Source organism: Tauraco erythrolophus, chromosome 1, assembly GCF_009769465.1.
Source record: "Tauraco erythrolophus isolate bTauEry1 chromosome 1, bTauEry1.pri, whole genome shotgun sequence".
Classification (NCBI taxonomy): domain Eukaryota; kingdom Metazoa; phylum Chordata; class Aves; order Musophagiformes; family Musophagidae; genus Tauraco; species Tauraco erythrolophus.
Genome location: NC_141465.1, coordinates 28,937,795 through 28,955,063, shown reverse-complemented (window position 1 = coordinate 28,955,063; position 17,269 = coordinate 28,937,795). Strand labels below are relative to the sequence as shown.

Genomic DNA, 17,269 nt, shown 5'->3' with positions numbered 1-17,269 from the left:
TTGAAAAACGCCTCAGAGAGGATATTGTTCTGGCAGTGTCAGGGAGAATCTTTAATACTGAAGAAAGCGGACAAGCGCGTTTGGGGTGTTCAGCCATCGGCACGGTAACGCAGTGGCTCCCCGCGGCAGGAGGCTGCCGAGGTCGCTCCGGCAGAGACCGACGGGCACGGGCAGCCACGCTGGAAGCAGCCCGGTTTTGCCGCCGCTACAGCCGCCAGTTCGGCCGGCACCCCGCCTTGGCCACAGCGCACCCGTCCCACACACTGGTTCTGCTCGTGCGCTGGCAAGCAACTCACAATTTTAATCCCAGTTTACAAACAACCACGATTTTAATCCCATCGGAAAACCCCTCGAACACAGCTCCTGACCGAGGCAGGGGGAGGAAGACGGGCGCGGCCTTCCGCACCCCCGCGAACCCGGGCCGGCACGGACAAAGGCGCCGGGGGGCGGGGAAGCGTGAGGGGGCCGTGCCGCGACGGGGCGGCCCCGCCGCCGCCACCCACGGCGCCGCCGGGACAGCCCGGGGGGCGGCCCCGGCACGGCGGGGGGCAGCGGGCCCGGCCCGGCCCCGACGGCACCACCCGCCACCGCCACCCTCCCCACCCCGGCACCGCCGCCGCGGCCGTCCCGCCTCCGCGCCGCGACGGGGCGGTCGGCGGCTCCGCGCCCGCCGCCGGCATGGAGGGAGCGGGGCGGCGAGGCCGGGCCGAGGGGCGTCCCGGATGGGGGGTGCCGCTCCGCTTTTTCTTTTTCCTCCTCCTCCTCCTGGCAGGTCAGCAGGGCCGGGCGGGTGCGTGGGGCAGGGGGAGGCGCGAAGCCGCAGGCAGCGGGTGCGAGCGGGGTGAGAGGGCGGCGAGGGTCGGCGCCCGGCGGTGGCCGCCGCGGGTAGCGGGGCCGGGCGGTTTGAGGCGAACGCAGGGTCTTTTCCTTCGTGTCGGCGATCGAATTGGCAGCCGGGGTTGGACGAGGCTCTGCGGGGTGTCTCAGCAGACCTCTCTCGGGCAGGGGGTGAGGTGTGCGGGTCCCTCTCGGGCTGCAGGGAGGTTAAACCCCCGCCCTTCGGGAGAGGTGCCGTGAGGTGTCCCGGCACCGCCACCCCGGGCAGGGTGAGGGCACCCGTCGTGCCGCCGGGTGAGGTGAGCGAATGGGAGCCATGGGCGACGTAGCTGCGCTCGCCGGGCGTGTTGGGGGCACAGCCGGAGACCTAAGCGCCGGTGGCAAAAATGGGTAACAGTGCAAAAGCCTGAAGGTGCTGGTGTGGGGAGTCGTGCAGCGGTAACAGTGCAGAAGCCCTGTTGTGGGGAGCCCCGCACACAGGCTCGGCGGTTGCCCCCTGTTGCTGCTCCTTCACAGCAGGGCCCGTGCCAGCCATGGGCCTCCCCTCGCCTTCTGGAGATTGCCGGCCCTCCGGCTGCCCCGATTCACTTGTTGGGGGGCTGGTCTGTAGATCGATGGATCAGTTGTTCCACTTTGTGCATGGGCGTTTCTTTAATATAGGGGTGATTGCACAGGTTTAGGGAGCAGCGGTGTGAGCTGATGCACGTCCTGCGTTGCAAACACCTCTCCGGCCCTCACCCTCAGTTGGTGCTTGTAGTTAAGCAGAGGCCAAGCGTCAGTGAGTTCAGAGAGCTGTCTTGCTAAAATCCGATGAGCAAGATTAAGGTTTTGGGATGGACCAGCAGCACCAGCCGCTCGCTACATGGCCAGTGTGCAAAGGAGCCTCGGTGCGAGGTGGGAACTTGCAGCCAGAGGTGGGGCAGAAACGGGAGCGTGGCAGCAGCCGAGACGAGGTAATGCTGAAAATTGAGCCAGCACGGATGAAAGGTGGTAACGGGAGAGCAGGAACCCCTTAGTGTGATCAGCCGCCTGGAGAACGGGAGCCACAGCGTATCAGGAATGCAGAAGCACAGTTTGTCGTCTTCACTTTCAGGTCTCCACTGTGGCAGCGTGTGTTTGCGTGACCGAAGAGGTGACTAAAGGTGATGGTGTGTGGGGCAGGGAGTCCGTTTGGGTACATCCAGGCTGCAGCTGAGGTCCTGACAGTGGGGAAGGAAAGACCAGAATGAGGTTTGGGAAGAGTGGGACTCGCAAGGACGCTTTTACAGTGCGTTGGCAGTACACAGAGACAAGAGGTCGATAGCTTTAAAATAGCTTCTCATGGTAATAAAACGGTGCATGTTCTTCCATGTTTCTTAATTGTAAAAAACTCTCTTACTGTTGTTTCACAGTTTGTATTGTTCCTTAGTCCAGCAGAACATCGCTGCTGGAAACGTTTGTGGCCCCGGCTAGGCAGGACAGACTTTGGCAGTGGGGTAGAGAGGGCACTGCTGGCTCCCGTGCTGGGCGCTGCAGTGCCATGCTGGCCATGGCCCTGGAGCTGGAGGGAGCGAAGGGAGCTGCTGCCAGCTGGCAAGGGTTGAGGGAGCCCCAGACAGCTCTAATTTACACCCTGGGCTGAGGCTGGGCAGGGACTGGGGGAGAAAGCCCATTCCCAGACAGCTTCCTTCTCCTGTCCTGCCACCCTGCAGCTCAGCAAGATAGGCAGCCCAGCCTCAGATTTCCCTCTGGACTCCTTGCTGGAAGGGAAAAAGGTGATCCGTGGTGTCTTGATGTATCAAAATGCTCTTTTTTATTTTTAATGGTTAAATATGAGTAGGAACTGATACGGCTAGCTACAAAATACCTGTACACAAAGCACCTAGCTCTGAACTTCCTACTGAAATGCAGAATGAGTGGGAATGAGCTGCTGGGGATTACAGGGTCAGGTCACACCTCGAGTGAAGTCCTGCGATTGTATAAAACTGTTAGATTGCATTTTTTTAAAGCTGTGCTGTACAGCATTTTGTTGTTGCTGCCATTTGACCGCATGAATGTTATTTTTATTCAGCAGAAGATTGTCTGGCTCAGTGTGATAATGACTGCAAAGCTTACTGCTGTGATGGGACGACTCCCTACTGCTGTTCATATTATGCCTACATTGGGAATGTCCTTTCGTAAGTATATTTGCGCTTTAGAAAAAAACTGATGTACTCTGTTCATGGACTTGATGTAAAATCGGGTTGTGGGAAACTTTGTTTTGTCGATAAACAATGGCAAAGTTTGGGATTTTTTGGTTTTGTTTTTTTTGCTTGCTGGTAACAAACGTTGGTATTCCCTCTAAAGTCTCATGTTGCATATATTTTGAAGCATACCAGAAAGCTTGATGAAATTGAGGGTTATGGCCTTAGCTTGTGTGCAGTTACATAATTTGCGGATGTAAGCCTTGGCGGTGGTGAGAACTTTGTTTCAAGCTCTTCAGATGAAAAGGACTGTGAATTGAAATCTTGTGGTTTTTATTGAAATGCTTTGTTACAATACCTGAGTCAAACCACTATTCAAATGACTTGGATTTGAGATTCTTTTTGCTTGGAGTACTTTTTTTTGTCCTTTTTATTGACTTGTTTGTTTTTGTCAAATGATGTTTTGACTTTTGGTGGAATTTATTAAATAGATTCTAGGTGAGGGCAATCTGACCCTTTAACACTGCAGTATGAATAGCATGCTTCACAGTGCTTAAAAAAACACAGCAGGTGAAATGGGGTGGGTATGAATATTTCCTATCTAGAGAAAAATAGAGGACTAAACTGTTCATTAAAAACTTAGGCTCCAGCGCAGCTGTTAGCTCTACATTGGTGAGGAAGAAGAGAAGCCTGTGTAATAGTGGACCTGACTCTAGGCTCTGGGCTTAATTTAAGTGACAATCCATAAGTATCACATCCATGTGTGAGGACAAACCTAAACAAAACATAAAATATTGTTCTTCAAGATAGGGCATCTTACCTTCTGTTTCATCAGCCCCACCACTAATTTACTCAAAGTTTAGCATGCAGTCCATGACGTACTTTTGGTTTGTATTCTTGACTAAAACCAGAAAATGAAAAAGAGGTACATCGTATGAACTGCGCAGTGCTTGGGAGGGAGTGAGTGGGAAGGTGGTAGTTGCTTTTTCTAAAAAGACTCCTCTGTTGCAGCTTTTGTTTTAGCCATGGTACCTGGGGAACATGCCAGTGCTCCCTTCAGCATATTTTATGGCACTTTGAAGTAGCAGGCAGAGTGATGGTATTTTAATACAGAATTGATCCACAGTTTTTAAAGCAGATCAGACACTTCCTGGGCTAAAGTAAATAAAATGATGATGGAGCACCAGAATCCTTCATTCCTCTGGAAATAAAAAAGCATGTACTTAAGATTGATTACTATTGGAGAATGACAAGGGATTTTTTTTTTCCCCTGCTCACCTAGGGAATGTCTGCTTTCATTTTTTTTTTTCTTTTCTCATTCCAAAGTTGCTTTCTCATTTACATGCATGGAAGGAGGTGCAGTTTTTGAAAACCTTATTCCAGCTCACATGCGGTTAGGAATGATGGACATAATAGCATAGGATATCACATTATAAGAAGGAGGCTTCACATAGAGCAACAATCAAGTGAATATCATGTCCTACTTCCACGTGCACATCGCTGGCATTTGCCTAGCCTAGTGTCAGAGCTCTGCTTTGGAAGGATCAACTAGGAGCTTGTTTAAAGTGACCAGGGGATTGTTTGAAGTGACAGCCAAACTGTTCAAACCCTGCCTTCAGCATCAGGTTGACATCTAGTCCTTTGTATGTTTATTTAACAAATGTAAACAGCTATGGAATTAGAGCTAAGTGTGAGTGGCTCTGACACATTGCAAGAGTTTGTGTGTATCTGGATGGTTTTGAATATTGGAGGGACTCGTGCTGTTTGCCACAACATGGTTTGAAGGAGACATTTGATTCTTCTAAGTTTTTATGGTTAAGTACTCCAGTTCATAGCCTTGAAGACCAGTCAGGAATCATTATACTCCTCTGACCTGCCATTTTACAGAATTGAGCCATAGATTTTATTTTTTTTTTCCCTAAAAGCTGTTTGGGTGTGTCTTCTTTCAAAATAAGATTGCACATGTTTAAAACTTCAGGCATTAATTGGTTGACCATCTGTCCTGGTAAACTGTTCTATAGCTCATTTACTAACATTGCTGGGAAATTTTGCTGGGAAATGAAGGCTGAAATTCCTACTGTCAGCTCTTAACTTATCTGTAAGTTTGAAATGTGGCCCTAAATAGTCATCATGACAGCACTCAACCTTATCGCTGAGCTGGGTGAACTCTTGTCAGCCTCACATGTAAGATGTGCTTTGTTTTACTTTGCCCTGCCCAGGGGTCAATTCTTTGGCCTTCCTTTGAGCTCCCTCTAGTATTTCCGCTTCCTTCTTGAAGTGTGGCTCGCAGGGCTGAGCACAGGGTTTTGACAGAAGACTTGCTAAGATTATTTTTTCCTGAATCTTTCTTTGGGTACCTATTTTGAAGCAGATATCTGTGATGATCACAGAAGACATGAATGAACTTAGCAATTTGTTACAGCTCTAAGTCCTTAAGTCACAGTCTTCAAAGCGTGTCAACTGCTTTAAGCCTGCGAACTGTTCTTTGCAGGGTTACTACCTCGTATTCAGTTGCATTGCAAAAGATGCTATTGTGACTTGCTCCGTAAGAATAACCTTCACCTTTCATTGTTTGGGACTATATTGGTCTTTTTGTTTCATGTACAAGCTTTTCCTGCAGAAGCTTCATGTTGCCTCACCCCCAACTGACAAACTGATGACATTGCATTAGAAGAAGACACAAACCCTAGAGTTTGGAAATGGCCACTAGCAACCTGCCCGCTTATGTCTTTCTAGTAACAGCTGTGTATTGAAATCTTCTAAACAACCATTTTTGATCCAACAAACTATGTGTCCTGATAATTTCTTCAAATATCCTTTTCCCATGTCATTGTTTTTGATCCTACTGTCTGCACCAAACAGTGGTCTTGATCTGTGTGCGTGTGTTCAGAAGTGCCTTTTTACTGTCTTAAACAGCATTAGTAGTCCTCAGCGTTGTGCTGGCTCCTCTGCTTCTTTAGAGGTTGCCTGTTCTTTATTTGTTTGCCACTAATTTATCTGCTCTCTCCATTCTTTATAAATCTGCATGTCTTTCTGAAGTTTCTGCTCTCTATCTTCTCCAGGGTGGTTTTTTTTTTTTAGAAGAGTGATTCTCTCTTGCAGTTTTGGAAAAGCCTTTTTGCATGAAGTAGGTTCTTTTTAAACAATTCTCTGTTTTGTTTCATGCCTCTCTCTCTTCACTTTCTAGACCCATATGCCAGCAATTGTACAAACAGATTATGAACACCAGGCAATAGTGTATATATGGATTTTAAAACAAAGTCAGTGTGCCTAGATCATGATCATTGATACTTAAGTTGCTTGTAGTTTTTAAGTGATTAATTGGCTCTCTTCACTCATTAAAATGAGATTCAACATTGAGATATTCCGTGTAGAGTTTTAGAATTTGCTGTTTTAAGAAATTGTCATCTTTTTATGACACCGGGGAATTTTTTTTCTTTAGTCAGATGAGGTTTTCAGCAAACATCCTCCAGGCTGTGTGCATCTGTGATTAGCCTGTTTTTCTTTCCACACATGAAGAACAGATGCAGAGTTACTGGCTCACTCTAGTATTAGGATTTCAGGGCCTGTAAGAGATGTTTCAGTAACCTCATCTTTAGCTGGACTACAGGTATAATCTGTAAGCATTCAAGGTCTGTGATTGAGCCATCTGTAATCTCATGAGCATCTCTAATGTAAAGTAACGAATCTTCCCTCCTCCTCTCCCTGCCCCCCATGATACCCTTTCAGAGCAAGTTGTTACAGCATTAATGTTCCAGCTATATTTCCCTTCCTACTGGTTTTCAATAGCTACAGCCTGTCATTATTTCCTCTGATGCATATGCATTTCCTCCTGCTTATTTGCTTGGCATCTAGTGCTTAATAGTTAGCTCTTCTAAAAATATTTTTTTCTTGGACAAATTACAAATTTATGTTTGGACTTGTGCAACATAATGGAGCTGTGTCAGTGGGATGAAGGGAAAGGTGCAGGGATGCTTGAGTGCTTGGACTGTTCCTTTTCACTGCCCAGCAGAAGAAAGGTTGGAGGCACCCTTCCCAGCCTTCAGCATCATCCCAGCCCTTTGAGTCAAGAAACTCAAACTGTCCTCCTCCTCAGAAGCTGGTTTCTAAGCTATTTAATTGTTTGTGACTGACCTTTTATCATCTTCCCTGTGCCACGTCTGTGTCTTCAGCTTGCTACCAGGCTAGGGACTGTGAGGACTGCAGCATGTTTTCTCTGTGCCAGATGACCCAGGTTTGCCCACAACAACAGTATCTCCCTAACTAACCAACCAGCAGCATTTTGCCTTCTGTCACTCAGAGGAATTGGAGACATCTGGTTATTGCCTTGAGCTCCAGCCTCGAACTCCAGAGCTGTTCAGAGGTGGCAGTCAGTGCAAAAGGAGTTTCTTCTGCTGAACTCAAATTGGTATGTGTGAGTGTTTCTGACAATGCTCTTTGTATTTGCCTCTGAGAGGCCCCAAATTGTTTGGCCTTTGTGCTTATCCTGGTGGATTTTCTGTGGGCTAATTTCCAGTTCATTTTTTTCCACCACGTTGTGCCTTGTGTTTATCATTGCCCACAGGTAACTTCTGGGCTGCAGGGAGCTCTCTGGACAGATGTCAGTAGTTGCATGCCGTCCAGGGTGGTTCTGGATGCTGCCTTTGCTCTTTCACATCACTTCACAGCGAGCAGCTGAGTTGGTGTGAAATAATCCCAGATTCCAGATAAATAATGGCGCAAAGAGGACAAATAGTCCAGCTGTTCTTTCAGATGAATACTGCAGGGCCAGATGAATCAGTCCGTTCAATGGAAGCGAAGGGACTTACACCCAGATTTGGCCCATGGTATTCAAGAAAACTCACTGATAAAACATTCAGCTCTGGTGATTAGTTTGTATTTCCCTGGGTGTTTGTATTTTCTTTTAAGGGTAGTAAACTGGAATGTTAGCTTAAGCAGAAGGAGAAGGCTAAGATGTGGTGATGCTACATTACATTGTAAAGTATATGAAGTTTCTTGGGAAATGTCTTCAGAATGACTTACTCTAAGGCAACTTTTGTTTAGAAAAAGAAAACAAAATAAACCAAAACACGTGATACCGAGGACTTCAAAAGTAACTGGAGGAAAAAGTAAATAAAAGCTTCAGAGAACTGTGATCTCATTACAGGTGGTGGATGGTGATTTGCAAGAGAGTAGGTGGAAAAAATCTTACCAGAGATAATGAGGAAGCAACAGCCTGTGACTGATGAAATATCAGGTGTTATTTACATGAACTTAATGTATGTTAGCGGGGGTGAGTTTTTTTGGATTTTTTTTTTGTTTTAAGTCTAGAGGTTGCACAATGTGGCCAGGAAGGAAGGAAGGCAGACAGAGAGAATGGGAGGAAAAGAGGCAGAGAATACATTTGGTATAAAAATTGTGTGCATGCCTCAGCCTGCAAAACTGAAGAAAAAGCCATGTGCCGTGTATCTAAGTGTGGCATTTGACGTGAAGTACTTTATATCCAGTAGTACTTTTGAGAAAAGCAGCTGACCTCAGAGAATGCCATTTTCGTTCATGAAAGGAAGAATGTCCCTTAAGCCAATTCACTTGATATGAGAATATGGGATGGATGGTGGGTATGGAGGAGGAGTGCATCAAGGGACAGAATTAACATTTTAAGAATTAGGAATATAGAGATGTAGCCTCTGGAGTTCATAGTGAATAAAAAAAAAAAATCAGGAAGCTTGGCATTTGCTGTAGATCCAAATAATTAAAATTAAACACTTTCAGGCATCCCACAGTAAATATGTAAAGCAGCATATGGGTTGGGGATGGTTCTATGTCTGCACTACAATTGTGTGGTACTCTGCTTAAAATAAAATTGTGGTTCTCTTCCTCAATATAATGTTCAAAATTTCCCAGAATTGAAGCACTTTGGGACAATATATAAAAGTGCAATTTACCTGGCAGTTGCCGTTTCATGACTCTGGCTCTGTGACGTCTGATGTGATACCAGAGATGTGCCAAAGGCCTGGGTCAATGATTATTTTTTCTGTTTGACTTGAGTTGTGGCTTCTGATCAAGAGAGTCTCCCCTGAATGAGCACATGGAGCAGAGCCTGGGGATGCTTGTGCTGAGTACTGGGAGCTGGCTATAAATGTATCATTGGCAAGGGCAAGACTCTAATAATTAGATGAAAACCATTTCCCTTTCATTGTGTCAAAGAGGTGAATAGCAGTTCAGCCTCTTAAACTTTGGTCTTCCAACATCTGGAGTACCTGTGGAAGCATGCTGACTGTGCTTCAGCCTGGGAAAACCTCCGCAAGATAGGCATCCAACTCTGTGCAGGGGGTTGATTAACCACAGCTTAGAGAGAGATCTAGGACCACATTTTCATTGTAGGATCTGCTGGAGAGAGAACTGGTATTTGAAATGTGACCTTTGTGAAGTGTTTGAACTTCCAGTTGTTTTTTGTTCCATGCCTATTGTCCCAGTTCATATCCTTCAGTGGAGAATGTGTGATCAGATTTATGACCAGAGCAGTATCTGCTCTTGACGATGGCTGCAGAGGAAACCTTTGTCAGCACCAGAATTAAAACACAGGGCACCTCTTCTTTAGCCCTTTGTGTTTTCATTTCTGACCCAATGTTGTGACAAGCAGCTCAAAATCGGAAAAACTGTTTCACTTTCCCGACAGCAGCTCTCAAAAGATAGCTCCTGCTTTAAGCTCCCACCTCTTTTTTTCTTTTTTTTTTTTGATGTCTGACTAATTGTTTTGAAATGTTTGGGACTAACAGGACTGGTTTCTTTTGTTTGTTTGATCGTTTTTGGAAGTGTATTTTTTTTTTTTATTTTAGTAGATAGCCATAAGAACTAGAATACTTTTTTTTTAGTGAAAACTGGGAGTCTTTGTAAACATGCGAGTTCAGTTGTTCTTAACAAAAAAGGCTAGCATGGTTTTGTGCTAAAACTTGAGTTGTTGACATCTCTGTGGATCATCTGTTTTTCATCATTTGGAAGATTGTTAGAATTTGGCCTGAAAATGAAAGCATTAAGGTATAAATCACTGAAATGCTCTCTGTGGCTTACAGAAAACTCTAAGGGGGGAAAAATAAACATTCATCAGGAATTCAGTGAAATTAGCTTGCTTATACTGCACTGTTTATTTTGAAAAGATTTTTTAGTGAAAAGGAGAGATAATTTTGTGTTTATCACTTGCAGTGGTCTGTTTTGGAAGCCTGTAGGATTTTCCCATAAAGTTTGGTCATGTAAAAGATAAATGTTTTCTTAATACTTAGTAGTAAGACTGATGTGAAGGCTGAGCCTGAGGATTGTGTCTATCACAAGAAGACTCTCCTTTCTTCATATGAATTTTACCTTCTGTCTGTTATTTTATACCTCCACACCCCTTTCCCTTTTTTAAGTTGGGGAAAGGTTCACCTCTGAATTTGAAAAGAATCTGTAACTTTGTTCAGTCTTCAGTACATCTAAAGCTTTCAAGAGAATTCAGATAGTCTGCTAGGCACCAGTTCAGCAAAGTAGTTAAATGCATTTGTAACTTCAAGGCAGCGAGTAGATGTGAGTCCTCATCCTGTTGAAATCAATAAGTTAATTACTTCAGAGAGGGTTTCATGCACTGCCTCTAATGGGACAAGTTGTGAGCTCAAGTACCTTGTTGAATCCAAGTGTTAGAAAAAAACATCTTTTTCTTTCTTTTTAATCACCATGGTACCTTCTGTGTTCACTGCCACTTCATGCTCCCTTGCTCCCAGTTTAAGTACTGCTTAATGAGGTGTGTCACTCCTGGAGGGTCAGGAGATGCACAGGACAAATCCCACCTCAGCTGACTCATCCACTTGCCTGCATATCCAATGCATACATGCCTCCTCTACACCCAGCAGGAGAATTTCTGGTTTATTGGCTAATTCTGAGATTTCACTGAGCTCAGGGGATTCTCGGAGGATTAGTCTGTTGCATTTTGTACTGGTTGCTCTGTAGTAAGTAGTATCACACCAACTCAGAGCAGGGTTATTAATGAAGATACTTCTGGGTCAAAAGCTGTGCAAGAGGACCATTTGGTGCTGTGCACAGTGTAATTGCAGCCAATCCAAATAATTGGAGCACTAATTCAATATTTGAACAATATTGTCCTAGAAAGATAAACTCTCGTTCTAATCTTAGTGCGCCTCTTTAAGGGACAGAAACAATGTTCAGCATATGTGAGTGAGTTATTAAAAATTAAAGGAAATGAACTAGTAATTCACAGGGCAGCCGCAAGTTCCTTCGAGATTTATAACCACAACTAGATAGAAATTTCACAGTTAATACAATCTTTAGAAATTCAATGAAGTTTTCTCAATGATTTTTCTCTATTTAAAAAAGAAAAAAGTTGTGGCATTTGCTTTCAGAATCACTTCCACTATCATGAAAACTTTTTCTTTCTCTGTAATGAATTATTTTTGTAAAATACAAGATTTCTCCTGGGACTCACTCCATACATAAGTATTTAGTATGGAATGGAGAGGCACTAATACTACAAACTGGGCAGGCATGTTTCATCATCTTGTCTCCCTCCGTTGGCTCATCCACACAGATGAGAGATTTTTACTGCTATCATTAAATGGAGTTATTCCTTTTGCTCACAAGGGAGGCTTGGTTTAATGCTGAATGTTCCAGCTCCTCTCCCTTTATTGAGGCCCATGGTACAGTTTGTCACAAGCACAAGAGGTACTAAGGATCTACAGCTATTGTTGAAACATCTGTTCATCAGCCAAGACGCAGTGAACCTTATTTTTAGGTGCCTTGTGGCCTTGCTATGCTGCTATTGAAGCGTGAAGGGACTGTGCAAACTCTCTCTACTCCAGTCCATGGTATAGTCCATGGTCAAGGTGATCTAATAGAGGTATAATTAGGGTACTGCTGCCCTGTAACTATTTCCAGCTTCTGAGCAGCCCATAGGGCACCAGTGTTAGTAAACTAGGAATAACATATAAAATGCAGTCCCAAATGTCTGTGTTTATGCTATCACATTAACTGCAGTTTTGATCTCTGATACTCTGTACTGCTTATTCCTGTTGTGCCTGTGCGTTTGACTTTTTCCTTCCAACAGCAGGGTTAGAGAGGGCCTAGATGTAAGCAGTGTTCCTTCCTCCTCTTTCCTTTCCTTCCCCCCCTCACCACTAGTAATCCCTCCTCCTCCCCAGAAAAAGGAACAGAATAGAAATAATCATCTGGGACAAGAGGGAAGCAGTTATCCTTGGAGAGTGGCATATTCGACCATGGAGAGTGGTGCAAGCGGATGTCTTGCGCTTCAAAGGACAGAGTTCCCCAGGAACAGTTTGCAGCCCACTGAGTAAGGTAACATAAACTGGGAAGAACAAGAAGGTTGCCAAGGAGAGGGCAGGGAATTGCAGCTGTTGCCTATGTGTACATATGTATGTGTGTGTGTATATATACACACAATTATTATCTTATAATCAATTTTATTTTGAAATTCTACTTTGCCGTTTTCCTGTGACACTAAACCCGTCTAGAGTACTGGCTGGCATTACGATCCTCTTCTGATATCTGTGTGGTTGAAGCACCACATTGGTGGTGCCCGTAGGCAGCACTTGTCGTTCAGAGTTCAGGGACTGTGGGGCCAGTGAGACCCCCCTTGCCAGGGGCGCTCCCGGCCCACCAGCCTCTGTGACTTTGGTTGGAGTGGTGAACGGGGAGGAAGGAAGGAAGAGCGTTGCAGAGTGCTTGTTCCTGTATCGCGATGCCTCTGCAATAGACCGCTAAGCGTGGAGAAACAGCGGAACAGAAATATTCTGATTGGAGACTGAGGAGAATTCAGAAATGGAAGACAAGCATTGGAGAGTCCCAAAATTAATTACTTACGTATAAGTAGCACTTATAACGTGATGGTGTTTAAATGATACATGACAGCCGCTCTTAATTCTTTTGTTTGGATCAAATCCTTCGAGTCCCTGAGCTTTTGGGCTGCTCCTCATCTGCTGCTTTGTGAATGTAAACCAAGAGGAGAGAAAATAAGCAGCTAGCATAAGTTTAACACTTAACTTTTCATTCTTGGGACTAAAACAACTCTTAATAGTATTTTGTACAAGACCTTGTTGAAATACATCTCTTGAAATCTTTGAGATTTTCCTGGAAGAGTAACAAGAATTTTGTTAGTGCAGTGTTTTGTGTAAAGAATAGAGCTTCTTTGTAATTATCTTTGCTTTCCACTTGTGTAGCATATTACCTTCTGAGGGTTTCAGAACACTTATGGTTGTGAGTTATTTCGGTCTCATGCTCAGGCAAGGCAACAGTGTCAGGGCATCGCCTGTCTGCCATCCACATAGAGTGTGCTCCTGCTGGCGATGGGCTCCTCAGTTCTAAAAGCAGTATAAACTACCACAAATAAAGATGAATTATTTGGGCAGAATTTTGATTTTTTGGAGCCAAAGTTTGACATCTGAATATAGACATTAAATATGCCATGAATAAGTATATTCAGATGAAAACCTCTTGGGATGGAGAACGGTCTTGTGTGTGGATTCTTTGCATGCCGTGTCCAGCACAAAAGCTTTTTCGGTTGTGAGTGAGATGCCTTGGTGTTGATCTGATCTAAGTAACTAGTAACCTTCCTGTAAAACTCTTCTGTCAGAAAATCTTATGTGCAAATGTGGCATTCTTTTAAGACAACAGTTATTTTTGTCTGCCTTTCTGTTTGCCAACATCTCTGCTCTGGGGCACAGCTTCTCCCACACTGCAGTGTGCCAGGCACTTGCTGTGCTGCGTGGTCCTAGTCTCCGGAGACGTCAGTGAGGTTGTGTCCGATGGTAGCTAATATATTTACATGGCTGAAAGTTAATAGTGTTTGTTCAGTCCACAACGGTAACCCTGTGTTTGGCTTGGAAATCAATGGCCTATTTACATAAACTGAAATTATGAAAATGGATGGCAGGATCGCCAATCTGCTTACCTTGCATTGCTTTCCTCTGGTGGCTCCTTGCAGGGATAATTTGATATTAAATTCCAGTGAAGAGCGAAAGAATAGAGCTTCAAGGGGATGGGGGATGGATGAAAAGTTATGGCCCTCATTCTCCATTTTCAACATTTAAAATTGTCTGAAGAAAAGCACAATATGTCTTCGTTCCTGAGCCTTCACGATTGTTGAACAAAACTTAATGATTGAATTAGTATATTTCCAGAAATGTAATAAAATGTCAGCTTGACAGTAATGCTCTCAAAATTGCTATATGACAGGGGTGTTGTAAACATAGTGGCATGTCTGCTGCATGTTTTGAATAATATGCTACATTAATGTGCTGAGGTTAGGAGGGGAGCTGTGGTGTTTAACGTCTGTATTTGGTACAAGCTTACATTGTCACATAATTTATTTTGCATTAAAATTCCATATTCTCCTTCAGGAGAGGAAATTTTTCCTGCTTGCTCCTCTCACGCCCCTCCCCAGTCATCCTTTCTTCTGCAGTAGGTGTGTGATGAAGCGTAATCAGCTCATGTCCTCTATGGTGCGGCTGCCTGTGCTGGCAGGGGATGGATTTGATGAAATAAGAAGGTCCTTTCGTATTAGCCACAGAAGTGAAAATTTGTTCTGTTTTGGGTCTGAACTGTTCAAACATTTTGAAGCTCTCGGCAAGCTGGTAGGTACCAGGTCTCTCTCCCGTATTCCTCTGTAGTCACGGCCTGACAGCAGGTGCTTACAATCTGGGCTGGCGTTTGCGCAACAGAAGGTGACCAGTATTGTTTATCCAGCGGGGACAGTCACCTCTGTGTGTGAACTGGCCCGTGCACTGCCAGGGCAAGAGCCCTGTTTGACATCACTCCAATTTGGCAAGTTAGGAAGTGACTTTGTTTTGATTTTTTGAGCTGCAAATCCTTGTCTAAAGGAGGGAGGGTGTTTTTTTTACCTGCGGTTTTGTTCTGCGTAGCTGTGAGTAGTTGCCCAGAAGGACGCCCCAGTAGGCACCTGAACAGCCCTGCGATCCCTCCGAAGGGCTGAAAAGCCATGCCAGGGGATCCCACTTGGGCAGGTGCGTGGTGGGAGGCTGCAGGGAGGCTCCTGTGATTGCCCACCCAGACCTTCTCCCTGTGCTCTGTGCTGAGTATCCACTAGATCATCAGATATTTTTATGAGTCTAGAAAAATAGCGCCTGTAGTTTATGTCACTTGAAATCTGTCAGGTACAGGTACAGTCAGGTAACTTTGAGACAGCACAAGTTAAGTTGTATACTGTATACTTCTGGTTTATTTTCTTTCCAGAGATTTATCGTCATCACTGAGCTACTTGCAATCCCAAATTACCCCAGGAACTTGCAATGACTAGGTTATACTCTCATTAAAGGTCGCCCGATTTCTTGCATGAAGAAGTTGTGTTACTTGGAAGTTCTTGTTGCTTGAAGGGTGAGGAGGTTAAACCTGGGGGGGAAGGCTTGCTGGTTCATCCAGAAAATCACCAGGACTCCCTCTGAGGAGCTTCCACCTGCCTGGACTGCGTAGGGCAGAGCAGGTCTGTGTGGAAGATGGAAAACTGCTGCTTTATACTCTCTTGCTATGCTTCGCCGTATGCTAGAGTTTAAAGGAGAATTGCCCATGGCAGTTATGCTCCATAGTTGAAGGAAAAGGGTAGGTTGTACCTTGGTGCCATGAGCTCTTCCTCCAAGTGTGCTTACTTGGTAGGGGTCTGACCCAGCTGCCCGTCACTGTTAGACACCTGCATTTCGTCTTCCCTGTCCTGCCCATGGTGCCATGCTCCGGGGAGTGCATGGTGTTGGGTGCATTGGTCCAGCCTTGTGCTCAGCCTTGCCTTGGCTTGGCGGAATGGGGCAGCTGGAGGTACCTGCCCAGGAGAGGCTGGGACCTTGCAGGGGAGATGTGGAGCCCTTGTGGGTGGCGAGGACATGCTCTTGCTGCACGGGTGCCTTTTCGCACCTTCCCAGTTGGCTCGCAGGGCCACCCCACTGGGATATAGCCCTTGTGTTGAGGGTAAAAACAGTACCTCTTTAGCTAATATAAAAGCAATTACTGCTCTGTGAGACCAGTAACTAGAAAGAAAGTTACCAGTTATCAGCCATTGTTTAAATCTGAAGGAGCTACGGCTCAAGTCAGGGCTTGCACTTTGGCTTTATTATGTGTCAATAATTGAATGTATGTTGCAGTTGCTGATAGGGCTTTGTAATGAGATGCTGTTGTTTTTCCAGGCTGAATACTTACTGTGCTCACAGAAAACACTGGATGTGTGGATATGTGAAACAAGTCAGCTGATTTATTACTGGTATCTGTCACTTGCGTTGAATGGTTTTAATAACTGCCAGAACTAACAGCTCCTTCGTAACTGCCAGTAGCACCACTATAGCTGTTGCTATGTTTTTATCACTCTTTTTTTTTTTTTCCAACTTGTGTCAGGAGATACAAACTGTCAATTAACTGGGCAAAATCCTCAAGTCACTTGATTTATACTGACATGCACTGGCTGAAAATATGGTCCAGCATGAGAAGAGCTATGAGATTTTCCTCCAAAACTGGCAAACAAAATCTTTTGAGCTGCCTCTGGCTCATCCAGAAGAGCGTATTAGCAGCTCTGCTGCTGTAAGGATTCCCTGTGCTCCACTGGCCATGCTCAGGTGTGAGAAGTACCTTTTTCCTTGGTATTGTCAGCAAAATCCTCATACTGGCTTTGCATAAACAACGCACACCTTTCTGTCCAGGTGCCTATGCCATAAAACGGGGACTGGAAATTTCTTTCGCTGTGAATTCAAATCTTCAGCGTTGGGTTTTGTGCTCTGACCTACTTAAGAAGTTGCTTGAGGCTGAACTTCAAACTGGCCCCTGTTTTCTAGCCAAGTGTTTCCAGTCCTGTTTTATTCTTGTGGTTTTTAGCTGCTGCTTCCTCAGAAAATAGCCAGCTGATTTTACTTGTCTCTGTCCCACCTGCCTGGCTTGCCAGTGGGCTTGGAAAGCCCTCATGACAACTGCAGCAGCACAAAAGCCTCGGCCACAAGCACGTCGCTTGGAAGAGCTCCCCTCACCAGGCATTTGCTCTTCTGCTGTAGCAGCTCCAAACAGGCCCAGGAGCCAAATAAAACCAGTTTGGACTAGAAAGTGCAGCTTATCACCACAGGACCGTAACGGTTTGGAGGAAAAGGATCTCCTTTTAGTTCTTCACGTAGTTTCAGCATTGTCGCTGCTATTCACCGGGGAGATGATGCCATGCCTCTCGTGCTGTAGGGAGGGATGCACGTGGGCACGGATCAGCTGTCCCGAGGCAGGTCAGGCTGCAGCCTTCCCCCTCCGCCTGGGAA

The 17,269-nt window shown here is 45.3% G+C and overlaps 1 protein-coding gene across 2 annotated transcripts in view; it reads left to right on the top strand.

Annotated features, from left to right (window-relative positions):
* Positions 1–678: 678 nt before the first annotated feature.
* Positions 679–17,269, top strand: part of CYYR1 (cysteine and tyrosine rich 1) — a 58,223-nt gene continuing 41,632 nt past the window's right edge. The window contains exons 1-2 of one of the 2 annotated variants that reach the window (XM_086631570.1): positions 679–772; positions 2,891–2,993. In XM_086631570.1, coding sequence (XP_086487696.1) covers positions 679–772; positions 2,891–2,993 — 197 coding nt within the window. Of the gene's footprint in view, positions 773–2,887; positions 2,994–17,269 lie in introns of both variants that reach the window. The other variant, XM_086631564.1, reaches the window with a different exon arrangement.